The sequence below is a fragment of the Furipterus horrens genome, unplaced genomic scaffold, assembly GCF_987537825.1.
Source record: "Furipterus horrens unplaced genomic scaffold, mFurHor1.1.pri manual_scaffold_6, whole genome shotgun sequence".
In the NCBI taxonomy this organism is placed as follows: domain Eukaryota; kingdom Metazoa; phylum Chordata; class Mammalia; order Chiroptera; family Furipteridae; genus Furipterus; species Furipterus horrens.
Window position 1 is genome coordinate 14,398,472 of NW_028327176.1, and position 21,763 is coordinate 14,420,234.

At 44.7% G+C, this 21,763-nt stretch overlaps 1 protein-coding gene across 1 annotated transcript in view; it reads left to right on the forward strand.

Annotated features, from left to right (window-relative positions):
• ALK (ALK receptor tyrosine kinase) overlaps window positions 1–21,763 on the forward strand; it is a 641,155-nt gene that overhangs the window by 451,285 nt on the left and 168,107 nt on the right. The window contains exon 5 of the mRNA XM_090280984.1: window positions 20,939–21,066. Coding sequence (XP_090137110.1) covers window positions 20,939–21,066 — 128 coding nt within the window. The remainder of the gene's footprint in view (window positions 1–20,938; window positions 21,067–21,763) is intronic.

Consider the following 21,763-nt stretch of genomic DNA (forward strand, 5'->3'; position numbering starts at 1 on the left):
AATTAGTAACCCAGGTCTCCTGAATTCCTCATCTGAGATGTTGCCCAGCTCACCCAAGGAAACAAATTCAATTCACACGTTTATTTATGGTGGAGCCTGGTGGAAAATACGTTCTGCTAAGAAAATAAAGAACTACCTCAGATCAGAAAACTGTGAATTCCGGGCAATTAGAAGTATTGGCTGGAGAGCTGAGGAACAGTTCTGCCTGTCCAGGATTGAGCACAAAGCGCAGGTGATGCATGTAGACTCCACACGCAAAGTTAAGACGTGCTGCTAATGGGGACAGCTGGCACCTGAGCAAAAACCAGAGCGTGCAGAGTGGGGGCAGTGTGGGCAGGAAGTCCTGCCTCTCAGTCATTAATCATGCCAGTTCTCCCTGGCACGTCCAGGAAATTCTGTTTTAACTTCCTAACACAGGAAGTCTGTGAATTGGGCAGCCCTCTCAGCCCTACACAGTCTCTACAAACGAGCAGAGGGCTTGACTGCAGGGGTGTTGGTCATCCCCCAGGCTGAGGCCTCTGGGCCTAAGAGGCACCTGATGTTTACTGAAGGCAAGTGAGAACAGGCTGGGAATAATTCAGCTCATAGCCTCATAGATTCTTGTTGCACCTCAAATCCTAAGGAGTCTCAGTACAAAGGAGTTCTGGGCAGGAGAAAGGGAGAATGGAGAGGTGTGAGAGAGGGCTTTCGGTGTTTCCTAGGAAGACACAGGGTGGGGAATTTGGTGGTTCCTTGGGCCTCTTCTATAGAAGATGCCCCCGCCTTCCCTGAATTGCATCCCAGGGAAAAGTAGGGGTTGACTTGTTCCAAGGTCATGCTCATCACTGATAGGGATGGAGAAATATCACTCTGGGGCTTATTGGATCTGTAATTATTCAGATGCTTTGCTTATAACAATCACAGCTCCTAGCTCTGATTATGGGCATCATCAACATCATCTATTAATGGGTGTTGAGTTCCTGTGGATACAGGGCCTTGTACAAGATGCTAATGATGCCAAATACAGATTCAGAAAATGGAAGACAGAAAAGAGCGGCAAGTGGACCAAACAGGGCATCCTTCTGAGTAGCAAGATCTCAATCAGCCTGAATCCATTCTCGTGAGCTAATCTTAAAGGGCCAGAGCCTCCTAAATTCCCTAAAGGCATTAATTATTCCAGGCTCTTCTTTATCATCCCTGTCTTCATTATTTCCAGCTGCCTACTTTTAAGCAGAAGTATTTAAACTTCTATTCATTTTCCTATTATCCCTTTTGTTAAATAAACCTTCTCTTTATCACCTATCAGGCTCTCCTGGTGCGGCTGTCGGCAGGGGGAGAACAAGCAGAAATCTAACAGAACAAAATAAATAGGTAAAGGAGGACGTGCCTCCCAATTGGCCAGACCTTGCAGTGTTGGCACAGCGGTGCCTTGCCACCTGGCGTTTCTCCTTGATGGTGCCTTAGGAACTCAGCACAAAGTGAGGAGATACGCTTTGTTGAAAACGCCTGTCACCCCTACATGAAGCACGCTCGCCCCGCCGCAGAGCTCCAAACATCTGTTCTGCCTTTTTTTTATTTTTTATTTGTGTGTGCCTGTGCTTTTAAGCTGGTGGTGGGAGACAGCCTGCCAGAAACGTCTGAGCTTTCACTGAAGACATATTGCAGGTTAGAGGCAGACGGCTGCTGTTGCATTGCAGACTGTTCGTCAGGGTTTCCGAAGAGGACAGATACGAAGGGTTCAAATGAACCCTTCAGGGTTTCTCCATCTAACCAGGCCTTAAGCTCTGCTTCTCATTAATCTTTAATGAACAACAAAGAAAATGTGTCGCTGGCTAATTATTGTGTAGGATGGCAGATGCTGAGTGAGAAAAAGTCCCCAGAGTCACATCATTTAAAGGGACACTGTCAAAAGGAAGTCTTATTTTAAAATGGAATCCCTGACCTGTAACATTACATATTTCTTGTTAAACTGGAAGTACCATTGTCTCAGTGTGGGGGATTTGAATTTTAAAAGTCTGGAGCAATCAGGTGATGGAATCTCAAATTTGTTCCCTCCCTCCCCTAGAAAATTCTCATTCCTGATCACTGGAGCTGGATGAAAGGATATGCATGCTGCTTTTCCTTACATCATATGCCTGTCTGGAATGTCTTTCCCCCGCCTCTTCTTCCTTCATATTTCCCTTTTACCAGCTACAGTCATGCATCACGTAACGTTGCGGTCAAGGATAAATCACATATGCAACAATGGTCCCATAAAATTACAATGAACTGAATTTTCTGTTAAAAAGGGAAGAATATGTGGTTCAGAATAATTCTTTTTTCCTCTGAGGGGAGCAATATCTGTGGGGCTCAGCAATAGATTTCATTTCATAGCACCTCAATTTTGAGTGCACAGAATAAGTCCCAGGCAGTCGACCACTGACCTGGTTCAGTAGAGAGGAGTCTGTCTCCCCAGTGCTACATACTCAGAGGACACTGCAGGCCTCTCACATCTAGCTTGGTGGTCTTCAGAAAACATTGCTGTTCATTCTTTGTTGAGGGCCTAAGATCCGGTAGAAGGACACTGGTCCACAGGAGCTACTTTAACAACTATTAAGGGTCACTGCACGTTAGTAAAAGATTTCTGTGGTAGTACAGAGCCTGCCTGTCCCTGTACTCTATGAGTATTTTCAGTTTGTAATGATGAAAAGAAAAGACAAGTTTTATTTCTTCCATCAGTTCAATGGCAGAGAGAGAGCCCTCTGTGCTAGACAGAGTCCATGGAACCAAAATCTAATTTCCAAAGTCAAAATAGTGAGTACTCAGTTCAACACCCTCTCCCTATTAAACACCCTCTTTTGTGTGTGTGAATACCACAGAATTCCTTAATCTGACCACCGCTTTAACCTCCAATAACCAAATCTCCTCTGTTCCTTTCTCTCCCTGTCTTGATTTCCTCTTCCTCCTGATCCTCAGACCCCCTTTCACTCCCTCTCAACAGCCACTGTCATGGTAATCTACATCTTACCCAGCCAGTTTCTCCTCAGTATTTCCAACCAGCCCAACCGAAATCTCTGTTCCTGGAGCAGAATTGACAACTTTGGTGTTCTGTCTCCGACCCTCTCAGAAGGAAGCAGGGGGAGGGCTTGTCAGAAGTATTGACAAAGTCGACAGGTTTGTAGCCTAGGAGCAGCAGGCGGTACCGTACAAACTACGTGTGTGGTAGGCTGTACCATCTAGGTTTGCGGAAGTGCACTCTGTGATGTTTGCACAGTGACCAATTTGCCTAACAAAGCATTTCCCAGTGTCCCTTGTCTTTTAGTGACGCGTGACAGGAGTTAATTAATCCTGTCCCATGCTGGACAAATCCCTTAGTTTGAATTTCCTCGGCATATGTGAGTTCTTGAATATAAGTTCCTTTAGGGCAGCAACTACGTCTCTTCGTCCATATCCAGCACCTGCCATATGCCTGGTACATACTATACTCCGTGAGTGTTTGTTGAAATCAGTGGAATTGCTGATATATGCCTTGGGCTTCTTGTTTCCTATTTCATGCTGCTGCCTCTTTAGTCTTCACAACTAAAAATGTCTTAAGGGCAGGGTTCTTGTCTCAGTCTTCCTTTGCCCTACCTCTAGAACACTTGCTATAGATTTATATAAAAGATTCTCCACGTATTGGATGGCCATGTTAATTGTTGATTAAAGTCAGCTTTTTGCACCAACACAGCATGAATTATAAAGTGTCCTGTTTGGAATAAATATTACATGCTCTCTATATAAGATGAAACTAGGCTAGTCCGAATAGATTTTCTTCCAGAACCAATTTACTTTTTGATTTAAATGCAAGGATATCCATGCTATATCTTTAGGGTTCTTTTTACTTCAGGAGTCAATCAAAAAATCTTTGAATTTAAGAATATTAACCCCAGTCAAATTCTAAGTGAGTTGCTGAAGTGGTTTTGGAATTTTTAGAAAAGAATGTGGTAATTCCAAGATTCAACACGGGCTTATGATCTAAAACAAGTCCTAGGAGAGCCCTGCAGTAATAAGGGGAGGTGACAGACACAGAACGTCTCAGTTTAAGAAACACACTTGACAGGGCTTCCCTTGATATCCCGGAAGGTGTGTCTGCAGCAAATTGAACGCTTGCAAACAAAGAGGCCCAGGGAGTAAGCTTTGTCCATCTGGAATGTGTCTCTAATGAAAACAATAGAGGACTCTGCCTTGACCTTTGGCCCTTCCATGTCTCTTAGGCGTGCCTGAGATGGTGGCAGGGAGAGAACCTGGTGTTGGTTTAGACCTACATCCCGCCACCACGCTAAAAAGCTGCACTTTCATGGTCTTGTTTCACAGGGGGCCTGGTCTGCAGACGGCTCCAACCTTGGTAGGAGCGCTAACACCGCAGATGACAGATTCTAAATTTCAGAAACCAAGCCGGTTAAAGATGGCTGCGGGAAATGTCACGCTCTTACCTTCAGGTTCAAAATAATCAGCTGCTTTGAGTCACAACCTATAAGGTCTAGAAAATTTGGTTTGGAACCAGTTTGTGAGGAAAGGCTTATGGGTCACCTAGAGAAGGCGAGGGAGAGGGAGGGGTTCCAACTGATCACAAGTCAGCATAAAGCCATATGTGTTGCAACTGCCTGACAAAAGAATATGCAGAACCCAAATCCCAGGGAGAGTTGACCCTAGCATTTCCTATATTGGCCAAATGAGCACAAGGCACCGCCACCAGCCTAGTATCCAGGAGCTGGAAGGAATTTCAGGAATCATCTAGCTGTATTTTTATCAACACACTTTCAGGGAATCAACATAAGTCCAGAGGAGAATGACCACATTAAGGTGAGCACCAGGAACCAAAACAGTAGAAACCTATTACAACATATATTTTCAAAGCACTCTCCTATATATCCTACCATTTAATTCTTCCAGCAATCCTTGGAGGGTTTAATAAAACAGAGGAACCATTTAGGAATGACTTGCCTAAAGCTCTCAGCCAATGAGGAGGCCAGGTCATGAGCCAGGATCTCTGGACTCTCAACCCGGTGCTCTTCCTTGGAACCCAGCTGCCTCCCCACGGCAGCCCTCAGCCCCTCTACCCCCACCCCACCCCCCGAACAGTCTGGCTCAGAGCAGCTGCATAGCAGGCAAAGGCCATTTGCACTCCAACTTTCTGCAGAACTTGGGCTGGGCTCGCTGAGGAATGGCTCTGCCAGATTTTCACTCAACACCCCTCTGCCAGGCCTGCCTTCCCTTCCTTCCCTCATCTCTTATGAAGTGAGGGAGGTAAAACGCAACCCAACGAGAGCCTGCAGTTCCCACCTGCCCATCCGTCCTTCAGAGCTGCCCCCGCACCCAGAAACAATACCCTGATTATCATTCATTATTTCTACTTCTTAGTATTAAAACCCTTTTAATATGGCATTGCAGACCATTGGGGAGTTTTAAATTTCATGTCAGACCAGGATTTATGGGCCAGTTTTGAAATTTTACCTCTGGGCTCCATAATTGCAATTTCCTTTTAATCGCTCTCTTAGACACCTCTGTTAAAAGACTTCAATTATTTCTACACAGTGGCCCCCCGGGATTTGGCTGATCTGAGTGATCCATTTGTGTCACCTCCTTGGGAGCCCTACTCAGGAGGCTTTAGCCCCAGTTCTGGTCTGAAGATACCAGGTCTGACAAGCAGTCCCACCAGTAGCCTGGGGGTTCTTAGGAAAGAAATTGTCCCCCATAAGGAGTTGCGAGTTCAGGAATGGTGCTGCTACCCACCCCTGCCCTTCACCCCCCGATAGGAAGCAGGAGATTAATGCGCTGGGATGGACACATTGGCCGGAGCTTACTGTGAAAGCCGAACAATTCCGAGAATGTGCAAAAATGCACATTGGGAATCCTTCCATGGGCAATTGCTTCAAGGAATATGATACTGGGATTCGGGTGGGAGGCACAAAGAGGAGAGAGTTCCTTCGGCTGAGCCGTCGAGGGCCCCGTGATGCTTGTGGGAAGGTAAAAGCTCTCTGAGGTGCTGTGTGGTATTGAAAAAGGACCCCCTCCCACCACCAAGGACAGTGAGGACACCAGAGCAGCAACAGCCCACAAAGGGCAGCTTTGTGGCGGAGAAGACAGAAGAGCTGGCGTGACTGCAAGCTCCCAAAGACCCAGATAGGTCAGCGTGCAGAGAAGGGGACTAAGGCAGATGCTGAGGGTGGGGACTAGCTGAATGAGCCACCTCGGAGATGTCATTTCGTGCTTCGTACCTGGCGACAGTGAACGGTATGGGAGAGGTGCATCACTCAGTATCCAGAATGACCAATGGCTGAAAGAAGGTTTAATTATGGACCCAAATCATCCTCCGCTGGGTGGGGGACCGAGCTGAGGCTGGAAAAGGGGGGAGTTCACCAAAGAGGTTGGGAAGGGAAAGAAACAAAGTGGGACTAGGGGCCTCCTACATGGATGCTCAAAGTCCTGTTCTCAGGTAAAGGCAGCCAAGAGGGAGCAAGACTCCCTGACCTTGGCAGGGAAGTGGCCCAGGCTCTCTGTCAGCAGCCCATTCCAGGCTGCCTGAGGAGTCGCCTGCCCTGCTGGCATGCGTGGCCTGTTAGTAGGCGATGAGGACCACCCTGGGCGAGAGGAACCTTTATCACCCAGGTGTTGTCCTGTGCCTGGAACACAACAACAGACTGGGCATCTCCACACAGAGTGCCGTCACCCTAGAGCATGCCAGTGATTGACTGGGGGTACCATTAACATAGCTTATTATATATATTACTAATTTAAATTTATTGTATATATTACTAATATGTAATATCAGATTAACAGGATTACATGTGCATGCTCAAAAGATTTTTGTAATAGAGGAAAATAAGTAATAAAATGTGTTAAATTCTATGATGTACTTGATACTAAAGGATGTAATTCAACAGGAGGCTCCAGCCCCTGTCCTAACCCCAGGCACATACCTACAAGTATGTAGAGTCAAGTGTCTGTGCCCTTTTCCTGTCTGCAAAACTGGGTTCCATTCCCTTCTGTTTTCCAAGCCTGCTTTCTCATCTATGAAATGCAGACACTCAGTCATGTGTCATCCCTGTCCTGTAAGAACTGATGTTTTTTGTCACCCATGTGGAAACTCCAGGGAAGGACAAGATTTCCAATGCAGGTTTGCCCCCGGCCCCTACACATACATGCCCCTGCCAAAGGGTGACTCTCAGTACAGACCGTCATTGGTCAGGCTCGACATGTACCAACACCGAGCAGACAATTTGACAGCCAGTCCAGACACTCTGAGGCCCTTCCTGCTGTCAGGACTCTTCAGGAGATGGGCAGGAAATCGCTGGCCCTGGAATCCCAATACCAAGCTCTAGTACTTCCTAGCTAGTCCTTGAACTTGAACAAGCCCGGGAAACCTCCATCCCTCACTACCTGGTTGTGTAATAAAGGGTATGAGCAGCTGTGTTCTTATCAGCCATGGTGACTGTAAGGATCAGGTGAGAGGGTGTGCTCGCAAAGACAGGGCCCCTCAGAAGGGGCTAATTGCTGAGGCAGGGTCCCGTGGCTGTCCCAGGGAGCACTTACCCTATGAACCTGAGCATGCTGGACTGAGCATCCATCTTTGCCCTGAGCCCATCTCAGGTTTAAATCTCTTGATAAATGTGGTTGGTGCTGTGCTCTGCGCATAGTGGGCTCTCAAGACACTATCTCATCTCTCTCTGGGATATCTCTCAGCTCTGAAGTTGTGAAGCCACTGTCCCCTGTATTTTAGCAGGCCAGGTTGCCTCCTGCTTCTGTGGGAAGTTGGGGCACAGAGTGACAGCTGTGGACTTGGAGTGTGACAGGCCTGTGTTTGCATCTCAGCTCTGTTACATATTAAATCAAGACAAGATAACTCGCCTGCCGGAGTCAGTTTCCTCATCTGTACAATGGGACAACAACTCCTGCCTTCCAGCTCCTAAGTGTCCCTTCAGCGTCTGGTACCGTATGAGCATCCTAGGAGTGGCAGGCATTATAATAATCATAATCACTCAACAGCAATGTTGCAATTATTACCTCAGTGCTCGGATGACAACACTGGCAGGTTTCCAAAGCCAGAGAGGCTTGCAGACCACAGATCCCTTCCACATCTTTCAGAATCTATCCGCAGCAGCCCCTGTGACATGAAGCCCCAGACATGTGTGTCCACTTCCAGGGCCACCAGCCCCTGGGCCCCCAGCCCCTGGAATCAGAGGCTGGGACTGTTTTGAATGATGTCTCTGAACCTGCTCTGAGCCGTTGGCAGAGCCTTGGAATGACCCACAGAGCTCATACGAGCCAGGAGTCTCTTTCCAGCCTTTGTCACAGTTCACACGTAAAATCCTGTCCTTTGAAGATGCCATAGACTGAGCAGGAGAAGAGGACTTCTGCGCTCCCTTTTGGCTTTATGAGAAATGTGCTGCACAACCGGATAGGCTCCAGCTTCCACGATCTATCAGTCGAAGGCCTGAGCCAAGGGATGGGTTTTACTACCTCATCCCAGGAGTGAATTTTTATTTACTCTTTGGAGGTTTGTGCTTGGTTTTTAGTTTTATCAAAACTGTATTGCAGGCTAACCAGTCAGTGGCTGTGGTGACATTAACGATATAGTGGGTATGTAGGCAGCCTTTTCATAGACTCTTTGCATCCATCTCTTGGGAGGCAGGTCAAGGAAGAGGGGCTATTCTTATTTTGTAGGTGACTCTCCCTCAAGCCCTTACTGATTAAATACAGGGTGGGGCAAAAGTAGGTTTCCAGTTGTATGTGAAACAGTTTATTCTTGTATTATTACCTATTAATTATTGTATTATTTTCCATACAAACAACTGTAAATTTACTTTTACCCCACTCTGTGTATTACTGAAGGACTAAGCCAGCCAAAAAACAGAAGCCTGCCTTTTCCAGAAAAATTACAGCTTCCAGTACATAGGGTCAGGGACAGTGTCAAAGAATTCTGAATGTTCAGGGCTTTCTTACTGGAAATATTCAAAGTCCCAGAGGAATCAGGAGAGGGATGAAGGCCAGTCTCCTGCATAAGGATTCTGGCCCTCCACCACCCCGGCTTAAATCTACCTGGCTCTCCCATGTGCCTCTGCTTCTAGTGCGAGCCCAACATCCCCCCCCCCAAATTCCTGATCACTATTTTGAGCTGACCGTCTACTGCCTTATAAGAATTGGTAGTGGCACTTCTAGCCCAGAAATTGGCTCCCAGGTGAACATGTAATTGGCACAATCCCAAGGCTCGGGAGCAGTTCTGTCTGCTGTGCACAGCAAAGCTCTCCCATGGCTGACAGGATAGGACCCTGAAGTCCAAATTCCATTAGTCTCCTCAAGCACAGATTAAAAGTACTAGCATTGCCTGGGCAAACCTAATGGGTCCCCTGATTCCTGGGCTTTAGCAAGCACTTCCTAGCTTCATGCTGCAATATAGGGCCTCCCTAAAGGCGATGGTGACATTATTCATCTCGGAGGCAGTGATGAATGTGTAGAAAAATGTCCTGTGCTCTTTCTGGCCCCAAGGAAAATGGGATTCCTTTGTGAGAAATGGGTCATATTCTCAGCAGCCTGTGGGCTGCCTGTCACGAGCTGGTCATCACACAGAAAGATGATGCTATTCATCAACAGTAAGTAAAAATATTTTAAAGTTTGTTCCTCCACTTAGTGGGGATGGTTCTGAACTAGTCAGTTATATTAGTTTGCTGAAGCTGCCATAACGAAGTACCACAACGCGGGTGACTTACACAACAGAACTTTATTATCTCACAGTTCTGGAGGCTGGAGGTCCAAACTCAGGGTATTGGCTGGGTTGGTGCCTCCTGAGCGCTGTGAAGAAGGAAGGATGTGCCCCCGGCCCCTCTCCTGGCTTCAGGGGCTTTGCAGGCAATCTTTGGAATTCCTTGGCTTGTAGAGGCAGCACCCCAAATCTCCATCTGCCCCTTTACGTGGTGTTCTCCCTGGGCGTCTGTCTGTCTCTATGTCCAAAATTTCCCCTCGGAAGGCATATAGTCATGTTGCATTAGGGCTCACTCCAGTGAGCTCATTTGTACTTGATAACCTTTATGAAGACCCTATTTCCAAAAAAGGTCACATTCTGATGCACTGGAGGTTAGGACCTCAACATATCTTTCTGGAGGGACACAGTTCAGTGTTGTGTGAGTATGTGAGGTGGGTGTGTCTCCAGGCCTCGGCTTCTCTCTGCCACGTGAGAGAATTAGATGTGGTGGTTTCCGAGATTCATGCCAGTCGTATATCTCTCAAACCCGCGACAAGGTCATTGTCCACAGTCGCTGCTGCAGCGCAATGCAGGAGCCGTAGCAGGGCCAGTGAGCCCCTCTGCACCAAGAGGCTCAGGACACGATCCACCAGTGCTACTGGCAATTTCCTTCACATCCCTGGACCACCGCCAGAGCAAAGAGACTGAGCAGGAGCAGCCTCGTGGAATGGGGGCGGGGGGTGGGGTGGTCATCTCAGACAGGTTCAAGTCTGTGAGCTGCCCTCACCTTCCTCACCAGGCCCCTCCAGCCTTTGCCAGAGCAACTGACCACTGTGCTCAGAATTCGCTTACAGGGAGGGCCGCAGTTTATGGCCAGGTATACCCCACCATCTAAAGTTCAGCACAGTTCCCTGACCTGGCCAGAGATTTATGACTGAAAAGCAACCTCTGAGCTGGGGCGTCAGCATTTTGCTTGGTTCAGAGGCTTACATATTGAACCAATCAATACCTTAATGCATTAAGTGACATTTAGGTTGGCTCTGTAGGGAGCAGGATGGGAGACTGGATGTCATTTGAGCATGACCAGGGCGGACTCCTTCGAGGCTTGGGGAGTCCTAGGCATTGAGCCCTGAGTCAGGGGGCACAGAATAAATGCCACAAACTCAGTCCCACTCAGGACTCAGGGCTCAAGCTGAAGGACAGGGAGCCTACAGAAACAGCCACAGTTCCGTTTCCACATTGCCTTTCTCCTTCTCCCCGGGGAGAATGTATTTAAAAAAAAAAAAAAAAAGAACTGACTGCATTGAGTTGACTTGAAAGAAAAGATTGTAGTTGAAAAGAACAGATGATGCAAAAAGTTATTGGAAGGAAGAGTTAGGAAACCCAATTCCAGGTCACCCCTGGCTGCTGGTGTGGGTGATGTGCCCAAACCTCCTCCCAGAAAGAGGTTGAAACAGTCGCAGGGGGCTTTTGAGAAAAGTCCCCACTGCCCCGGCCAGAGAAATTGTCTCACAAATCTGTGGAGTGGTGAACTCCTGTGCCCACTTCTGAACTCGTAAGTGATTTCTAAAATACCAACACCAACCAAACTCTCTCTCCTCTCTCTTCCCCTGCCCAGCATCTAGCTGGGTCCCTCCCACAGGACCCCTCCCCCAGGGCCCCTCCCCCCTCATTAGGGGTGTTCAGCGGCTGCTGGAGAGGGTGGTGCATGCATGGGACCTAATCCAAGACTCAGAAAAACTGGGAAAGAAACTTAAGCATTCACAGGATCGCCACTCTTGACTTGAAGAAATTTTCTCTGTTGATTTTTGGCCTGGAGAATCAGTGTTTCTTCCTTTTAAAAGATGAAAAAGCACGAGTGAATCCTCTACGTATAAGAGCAATAGTTGCTTGGGAGTCAACTTACACCCTTATACAATTTATTTTAACTTGCAGCTTTGAAATGGATGCAAATTCATCTGTTTCTTACTATAGGGCCAAGACCTTTGCTTCAGGTGCGGGTCCGTTGACTGGAGTTCTGCACTGTCTTTCGGCACAAAGTCTATTCGTGACACCATCACGCCACATCCATGAGTTTCAGTTTTAGTTTCTCTCAAGTGGAAATAACTTTAGAACACTTAGGAACTAATCTGGATTTTAAGATTTTTCTATCTTTTCTGTTGCCCTATTCATGCCTAATTAAACAATAATTATTTTTAGTGACTTATCGCTTGGAGTCTTTGCAACAGTGATTCAAATTTTTCTTGCTCATGTTGCAGCAACTTGAGGACAACCGGCAGGGAGAGGCTTGGGAGTAAGCATAACTGACTCAGTAGGTGTACAACTCAAGTGATAGGACTGGAAGTTGTAGGAGTACTGGGGAGTAACCTTGAACATTTAGTTAACCTTGGATGTTTGAAGGTCAGGGGCTTTTCCTTGAATGTAAAATGTAGAGATTGTGCTAATCCATCAAGGAAATTGGTCACATGGAGGCCAGTTAAGAGCACTTCTACTATGATTTTTCCTTACAGCTGTGGCTATGGTGAGTTTGCTCCTCCCCACCCACATTGATTTAGGGGTTAGGTCTGTAGGGTTGGACTCCCAGTCTCTTCTTCCTGGCCTGATACATAGAATGAAGGAAAAAAATCTCAGCCAGGGACCAGGGTGGATGCCTGCCTCCCACAAGCCTGTGTATTCTAACCTCGATTATGATGATGTGGAACTTGAGTGGAGAAGGAATAGGATAACCCGGGGCAACATCAGGAAGAAGCCAGAATATTTCTTGGATGCATCCTTTTCAGAGTACTGCTCTTCTTCACATACACACCGACCCACTTAAGAGCTCTTCTAAAAATAGAAGCATCTAAATTTAACACATTTTAACCTACGTGCAATATAGCAGAAAGTACAAGAGTTTTGAAGATAAATAGTCTTGGGTTTATATTACCTCTTATCATTTACTACATGGGCAAGCTATATAAACTCTCTGAGCCTCAATTTTTTTCATGTATAAAATGGGAATGATAATGTCTGTCTCATGCATTGTAAAAATTAAGTGAGATAAAGTAAAATAGCTGCCTTAAATCCTTTCTGGAATGAGGCGGAACATAAATAAACATATACTCAAACAAATGAAATGTGTTTCAAGAGCCTGGCACAACATTCCCTGGGATATCTGCATTTGTACATTTGTCTCTTTGTCTCCACATGGGAGAATGAAAGGAGTCCCCAAAATCTTGGTGCTCTGGAGTGGGAGGTTCTCCCCAATCCCCGAAATACTATCATATGTTCCTATTTCACCTTCATGTAAGGTCATTTCTTATAAGCTTATCTGTCACACTAGGTTTAGGAGAAAAAAGCAACACTAATATAATAACAGCATGAGCTAATGCCTACTGAGTGTTAGCTAAGTGATCTACATGTCTTAATCCATGTAACCGTCATGACACCCCTCTAATCTTCTGTTATCATCCCTGCTTCTTAATGACAGAGTGCAGGCACCCGGAGCTTAGGCTAGGTAGCTGGCCAGAGGTCACAGCCAATAGGAGGCAGAGTTAAGATTATAAAGCAGGAAGTCTGGCTCTAACGTTTGAGCTCTTAATCAATATATTTCTCTGGAAGGAAGGAAGGAAGGAAGGAAGGAAGGAAGGAAGGAAGGAAGGAAGGAAGGAAGGAAGGAAGGAAGGAATGAGGGAGGGAGGGAGGGAAGGAAGGAAGGAAGGAAGGAAGGAAGGAAGGAAGGAAGGAAGGAAGGAAGGAAGGAAGGAAGGAAGAGTAGAAGTTAAGAGAGAAGGGTTAGGGCAATGAACCCAAGACCATTCATTTTTTCTTTGCTCAAAACCATGAGAGAAGAATTAGGGAACACACACCTTGGCAGCACCTTCTTAGCACCCCCGTGGGAAGGCTGGGCCTCTTTCCACATCCTTGTCACGTGTACAGCATCTGTAACGAAAACCAATACTGCTTTCGAGCTGCCTGTGCTAAGGCCTCAGCCAAGTCCTCCTGTGGTCCCAGCCAGCTCGCCCCAGCCAGGACTCCCTTTGCTCCCGCAGCTCCTTCCAGCACAGCCAAAGCGGCCCTCAGCCTCAGGGCAGCCATAGCCTGAATCAGCCTACAGCCTCTTTCCATCCAGATCTGATCCTCTCCGGGGGCATATTTATCCAGCTTCTGGGAAATTGTGAAGGGCAAGGGAATAACAAAGTCAAGGCTACTTGGATAAAAGACCTCGTGCCACATACCAAGTATTATTATTACAGAAAATTAACTAGCAACAAAGAACTCCACACTAAAATTTACATTGATCTGGCATTTTTTCCCCCTGCTATCTCCCATAAAAATGCTTTAAATGCAGGCTGATTTAATGGAAAGAATAAAAAATAGTGCTGAATGGTTTATATTTGCTGCGGAATTACTACGAGGTATATTTTAAGAAATACTTGAAAGTTATATGTTTTTTTTTTTTTTCTTTAAGGTAAGATTAGGGAGAGAAGTGCAATTGCCTTTTTTTTTTTTTTTTTTTTTTTATTGATCTAGACGAGCTCCCACAGGCTCAGTTTCTTGTTTCTAACAAATCTTCACATCTTCACATTCACACACAGACACTTGTCAAGAGAGAGTCCTAGCAAAGAGGCACATGGAAAGATCCTATGTGTCCTGAGACTTGACAGAGTTCCACTCAGTAGTAATGATAATCATGTGACAGCTGTACATGAAAGGAATGTATATGGCTGGTCATCTAGTTTACGTGGTCCCCATCATCCTTGACCTAACCCCTGAGTTTGGCTGTCCCAGAGAGGGGGTTGCCACCACCTGCATGACTTAGCTATGGTGACTACTACAGAGCATGACAATGGCCATGTCTTTTAGTTTCAGGTCCCCAACCATGTTCACTGGGGCCAGAAGTTGAAACAAAACCTCAAGGAGATGAGATTTCTAACCTCGAGAAGCTTAAAAAGGCAGTTTAAGATCACGTTCATAAAAACTATGGAGCCACACTATCCTGGGTTTAAAATTCAGCTAGAAGCAAAGCATACAGTAGGCCTTCAGTAAACGTTCACTGTCATCGATCACATTTTAGTACTGTTGTTATTGGCATTGTTGCAGTTGTTAATATCCACATTGACTTGATGCGGAGCGGACCTGCCTTATAGAATCCAATCATGCATCAGGTGGCACCTCCCCTCTTTGAGCACTCAGGTTTCCTCCATGTCCCGATTACTATGATTCCCTGATTCCTTTGTTGGGTTCTAGGCACATGAATAAGAACTAATTTGATGGCTGCTTCCCATGGTTCTGCTTCTTTTAAAAAAGGTGGGGGTGCTTGTGGATAATGGGGAGCCAAGAACATTGTGATGAACCAACTCCCAAGCTTCCCTCAACCCCCAAATTTCCCCAGTCCTTAGGTTTCTCCTAACAGGGAAGCCATCATTATCACCTGAATGGATGAGAGCTAATTATAATGAACTCACATGAACTTTCAGATTAACTCAGCTTCACTACAAAATAAGTTTTGGCCAGTAATGTCAGAAATCTTATCTGATTTAACAAAAATCTATTTCTGCATTTGTTCTCTCATTCAACATATATTTGTGGAGCATCCGTGATGTTTTAGGCACTGGAGACACAGTGACGAATGACCCACCAATCCTGGCTTTCAGGAGGTTGGGGGTGGGTGGATAGACACAGGGACACAGGGACCTTCTTCCTATAGAGGCTGGTGGAAAACATGGACTCATGCCCGACTGGACTGCCTGTTCTCGGAACACAGTCCGTATGGCCTCTGCTCATGTGCCCATGCCATTCTGTCTTTCTGCATTGCCTTCTTTCCAATTCCTGCCCACTCCTCACACCCCATCTTCAGGGTACACCTCTCCCCATCCGCTGGTCTGAGACACCGTCCTGCCCTCTAGTACAGAGTACCTAAGCCCCTTACTTAGCTCTTCCACACTTCTGCTCTTTCTCACCAGTCTGTAAGGTCTTGAAATGGGAAGCTAAATCCTAAACCTTCAGAGTCCTCATTGCATTTAATACTTTATCTGGTGCATAACAATGCCCCAATAACAACCTGAGAAATGGAACTCAGGAACTTCTAGTGGAGATCTAGACACAGGCATCTTTTCACATGCTCTAGGAAGAGGCAAAGGTAAATAAGAAGTAAGTGAGATGGGGTACTTTGGAGCTTCTGCTCAGAAGGTTGATTTGCTATTAGGGTCCAATACTAATACGTTTTGTTATAAGGCTATTTCAGCATAATTTCTTTGGGTTGTGCTTAACATACGAAGGGTCACTTAACTAAGAATTTTTTTTTTTTGGTTTCAACAAATAAGGTGGCTTCTGTTCATAAATTACAAACATCTTTCTCACTTTCTGTTACCTACCTCGCTTGTCTCCTTGAATTTCATAAATGAGTTGAGATGCAGATTGTTTCATGGACCCATGCCATTCCGTAAAGAAAGTTGTGGTCTTCTGTAGGAATGGCTCCCATTTACGGAGCCCTCAATAAAGACATCCCTTCGCATACATCCTTCTCACAAATCCTCACAACAGTTCAACAACTGGAACAGAAAAACAATAAATAAATAAATAAATAAATAAATAAATTGTTTTAAAAAAATGCAATTCAACAAGATGGAGGTCTTATGACTTTCATCTTAAAAGGAAACCAAAAATCAAAGACGTTAACTCATTTGCCTCAGGTCACTTCGCTAGTAAATGGTGGAGCTGAAAACTGAACCTAAGCCTTGGGGTGTTACAACAGCTAAAACCATCTCAGAACAGCATTCCATTGATAGCATGCGGGGTTCTGTGAGCTAGCCCTACATCAACATCCTATTGGAATGTCACACAGCCACAAAATGATACGCTTACTTCTCTCTTGTCAACTGCCATCTATGGCCTTCACACACTGTCAAAAGTGTCCCTTCGTCCTGGGCTTAAAATAACTCAGTGCCTTTGTCCTCTTGAGATGTCTGCCAACCCTTCAGTCTCATCAGCAACTTGCCTCACGCCCGACATGCCAGACAATTTCCTTTGAGTGTATAGAGACTGACCTGGTATGGAACAGTGGGAGCCTTAGAGGTTCTTTCTGTTTCCATGCCAGAGCTCCTTATGATTTTTGTGTGTGTTGTATGCATTTGCTGGTATTGTATTTTACTGTCTGGCTGACCTATCCCCAAAACCCAGACTGGGGATCCCTCTCGCAATGCTACGGAGACATAATCCTTTTCTATTTCTGTGCTTCTAGGGATATGAAAAGCAACTGAGTACATAGACTGATCCATAGTTTGCTTTGTTCCCTGTACTGGCAGTCTGGGAGCAATAATGTACATGATTTTAATCTTAGTTCTGCAGGTAACTAATGTGTGATCTTGGGCAAGTCTCTCCATTTTTCTGAGGAGGTGAAAGTGAGTCCCTTTGCAGAAATAAATCTGTGGCTTTTTTTTTTTTTTTTTTTTACTAATAACTCTCCTTCCACCTTCTGTAGAATATTATCTGTCCATTGCAGCTTCCAGGGCTTTCATAAGTGCTTTGTCACTAGGACTCCTGCAATCTGTGAGAGAAGTTATAGGCATCAAATCAATAAGGGACCTTGGAGAACTTTAATTTCAATGCCCACGTGTTGCTAATGAAGAAACTAAATCCCCAGGAGGTGCAGGGTCTTAGTCTAGCCTATGCAAATCCAAGACCAGAATCTGCGACTCATTCCCAATGGAGTGGCCTTTGTACCTACTACTTCCAACCCCCAGGTCAGAAATGAACCTTGGTATTCCCAAACCAACTCTCCTACCTTTTTTAATGGCTCTAATTTGTTCATCATGATGAAGCCACTCAGCAAAAATCTGTGGTCAGTATTTTTTTCCTCAGCAAATTCACACAAAGTTGAAGATAGTTTCTCTAGCTCAGAATACAATTGATCAGAAAACATCCAAAATTTCAGGCATTCAGAGTAAAAGTGCCTTGTTCAAAGTCATCAGACGAATGAAGGAGAGAGCCAGACCTGAAAGTGGAAAGCTTCAGAAAGACACTGGAAAAATAATGGATGATTATGGACTGCCCATATAGGTTTTCTGGCTTCCCAGAGTCCAGATAGACTTTCCACACTGTCAAACTGATTGATTGAAACATCATTGCTAAGATGTTCTCAAATCCCCAGCACATGGATATGGCTGCACCTTTGCTTCTAGGAGACTCTCGTTCAGTACATAACCTTCTCGGTTATGAGCACTAGTAAAGTTGCCACCAGCTAAAGAGGAAAACAAGACCCTAATGAGCAAGTTTCCTGACCACTGGGATGTAAGTAAAGAAAATGGAGACAGACAGAGAAGGGAGAGTGGATTTCTTTTTCATGAGGTTTTTGGCTCTCTCTTAAACATATCTGACCCTAGGTATAAGCTTGCCCTTTTCTGGTCTCAACTTCCCTGGTGATAAAATACATGTTTGGCAACGGCTCTGGAAGTTATTAAAGTTGCAGCAGTAAACTATGGGAGGCCAGAGGATTTCAGACAAAAGTTATTGCATCAGTAACTCAGAAACTAATTCCTAAAACTCTTGACACATTTATCCAGAGGGCTAGTGCCAATATAGAAATGGAAATCATTGTCAAGGGCCACTGTGTACCTGGACTTAAAATCCATCATTCCTCGGGGCAGAGAGCTAAGATTTTGGCAGAATATGAATAGTCATGCCTTTCACCATCATCTTTCCTTAAAAATAAGGTCCTTTATTTTTCAGAAGAAAAAGAAAAAACGCTAATTTCTTTGTTCATTTTTTTCCCATAAGCAACCCTTGTTTACATTTTATTTTCAAATACTTCTTTCTTTGACAGTCCCACATTTAAACCAAAAGGCCTCCATGCCCTAATTTAATTGTACTGGTTATATTTTGGATAGAAAATCTGCTGGGTACAGTAACAGAGAACAAACTTTACAACAGCAATAATCCCTTCTACAGCATCTATTGTAGGGAAACTTAATACACTTTTATTAAATGGCTGAGGCATTGGCTCCAGTGGTCTGAATTAACTACAGGAGAGTATAGAAAGGGAACAGAACTACCCTCTTCACTCAACAGACTCCCAGTGCATGGCCCGCTTAAAACTGCCATCCAGGAACACCCCACCAAAAAACTGTTGATTGCCTTAGGCAGCACCTTTATCACCGAAGGTTAGCGAAAATGGCAAGGCTTGATGGGTTCCAGTGTCTCGGCCAAATGGAGAAGTGCGCCCTCTGATTCACTGTTGGAGGATTGACAATGTGCCTCCAAGTTTTAAATGTCCATCCATGTACTTTGACTCAGGCTCTAAGATGTTATCCAAAGGCAGTATCTACATAAGTGCACAGCATGATCATAAAGAGGAAATCCCAGGAGCAATGCACCAATCATTAAAAATGCAATCAGTGAACTGATCCTGTAATCTATATTTATTGTGTCATAACAATAAAACATATTGAGACAGGCCATTGAGTGGCAAAGTTCAGTCACAGAGAGCATTTGTAGTATGGTCTCATTTATATAATATTATAGCTGAAAGGCTGTTCACTGAGGTGCTGACAGCGGTTTTCTCTGAATAATGAAATTCTAGGTGACTTTTACTTTTTTTTTTATCAACTTTTTTGAGTTGTCAGACTTTTAACATTTTATATAACAAGCAACACTTTATACTTGTAGGGAAGGATGCTTTAAATTTTTTTAAAAACAGAAAGCTGGTCTTTCCCTAAATCCCTTAGCACTTGCCCTGCCATAGCAAAGGCCAGCCTAGTGGCAAGGTGACATGAGACACCGTGATGGGTTCACGAGTGCTCCGTACTCCCGCATTATCTGCAGGGCATACGTTCCAAGGGGATGACTGAAATTGTGGGTAGTGCTGCACTTTATATATACTCTGTTTTTTCTATGCATTACACACATGATAAAGTTTATCTTATAAATCAGGCACAGTAAGAGAGTAACAACAATAACATAATAGAAAAACAATTATAACAAAATACTGTAATAAAAGTTATGTGAATGGCTTTGGGGCCCTCATTAAGTAAAATAAGGGTCACTGGAACACAAGCACGGCGCTACAATGGTCTGAGAGCCAGGTGGCCGCTGAGTGACTGACCAGAGAGTAGTGCGTACAGCGTGGCCACAGTTCACAAAGGGCTGATTCCTGACCCGGACAGACAGAGCAGGGCAGTGCAAGATGTCATCCAGCAGAACAACGCACGATGTAAATTTTATGAATAGTTTATTTCTGGAATTTTCTATTTAATTAGATAACTAAAACTGCAGAAAGCAAAACTGTGGATTAGGGGAGACTACTGCATACGTATATCAAAACTCATCAGCTTATACACTTTAAGTCAACACATGGTGCACTTTCGGTAATGCAATCTTTTGTATATCAATTTCACAATAAAATTCTCTTTTTCAAATAAAAGAAAATATGAAATAGTCCATAGAATTTCCATCCTCCACACAAAATTCTCAAAATAACTATACATTTCTTTAAAAAACTTGAATCAATGTTGGAAAGCAAATTTGATGTTCCAATCAGTGACAGGAGGCTATTCCAAGAGGTTAATAGACTGAGTGAGGTGTAAAAATGTTCATTTAGCTTATTCTCTGTCACTCCACGGTGTCAGTGTCCTTGATTATAGATGGATACAAAGCTCATCATTTGACCTGCTTTTGTCTTTTTCTGTTTGCACCTTTTTGCAGCGTCCACGTCAATCTTAGGTACCTTTTACCCCAAAATACATGCTTCAGTGCACTTTAATTTTCGTGCAGTAAATAAATAGCCCTTGGAAGCTTCCCTTAAGTAACTCTATAGCAAACCTGAGGATTCTGAGACTTTGCGATCAGATAAAATTCTGAAAAGCAAGCAGTTTTTCCAGACATAATTATAAATGGACAGGTACATGTTTTAAAGACTATTGCTTCACTCTGCTGCCAGGGTTTCTCAAGCATATACACTCTTTTCCTATAAGACTGGCTACTGAAATAGTCGACCGGTCTGATTGCCTAAAGAGAATATGACCAAAAAAAAAAAAGCACCCACCAATGGCCCCCGTGGGTTTGAAAATGGGCCTCTGAGTTAGCGGGATGGGAAGGAAGCAAATGTCTGTGTGCTGCTCTCAGGGTGTCTCTCCCCTGAGCCATTTAGGGTTCCATCTCTTGTGCACAGGTGCCTTGAAGAGTGTGGGCCCTGAAGTCCCAGCAGGAATGGGGCCCCTCTGGAGGCCAGGCCTGCGTCTCACCGCTGTTTTCTGTGCTTTGCCCTTTGCTTTTCAATGCAACCAGCTGGACGGTGCTGCAGGGAAGAATCGGTCGCCCGGAGAACCCGTTCCGCGTGGCCCTGGAGTACATCTCGAGTGGAAACCGAAGCCTGTCTGCAGTGGACTTCTTTGCCCTGAAGAACTGCAGTGAGGGTATGTGAGTCTGGCTTTCCCCTTCCTCCTTGACAGCCTGTGGCTTAAGTGTGTCAATAACCAGCTGTGCACTTACGCAGGAAAGTCTGCGGTGCTGAGGGGCTGATTCTGAATATCGTCGAGTGCGTCATAGCCCAGATGATCTCTTTTTAAAGGTCGAGTGTAACATTACATCTGCTTAGCATTATATCTGCTTAACTTAAAAGTTAGAATATCGTCTTTATTAGATAACATATTAGCTTAAATTCTCTGGTTGCCAAATTATTTCACCCTTTTTCTTAAAATTTTATTGTGGAAAATCTCAAATGTATACAAATAAATAGAAGAATGCAATGAACTCTAATATACCCTCAACCCAGTTTCAGTAACTATCAACATCCTGCCATTTTTTGTTTCACCTGTATCTCTACCCACTTACAACTTAGTACTTTGAATGATCTGGGTTAATCTCTTATCAAGGGACATCATGAGAAATAGTTATATGTCAAATATTTCACCTCCTTCATAAAAGCCATTGGAGCATGGCCCACTGTGTCATTGAACTCCATTTGCATAAGCCCCACATTGTGTGTTCATTTCTAGAAGGCGTCTCTCTCCTGAAGCATAATTTATTGTTTGTTTTTCTTCTTGCCTTTGTTGCCAGAGAACTCTGAACTAAATCACAGTAATTATATTTGTGTACTTTTTTGATAAGTGC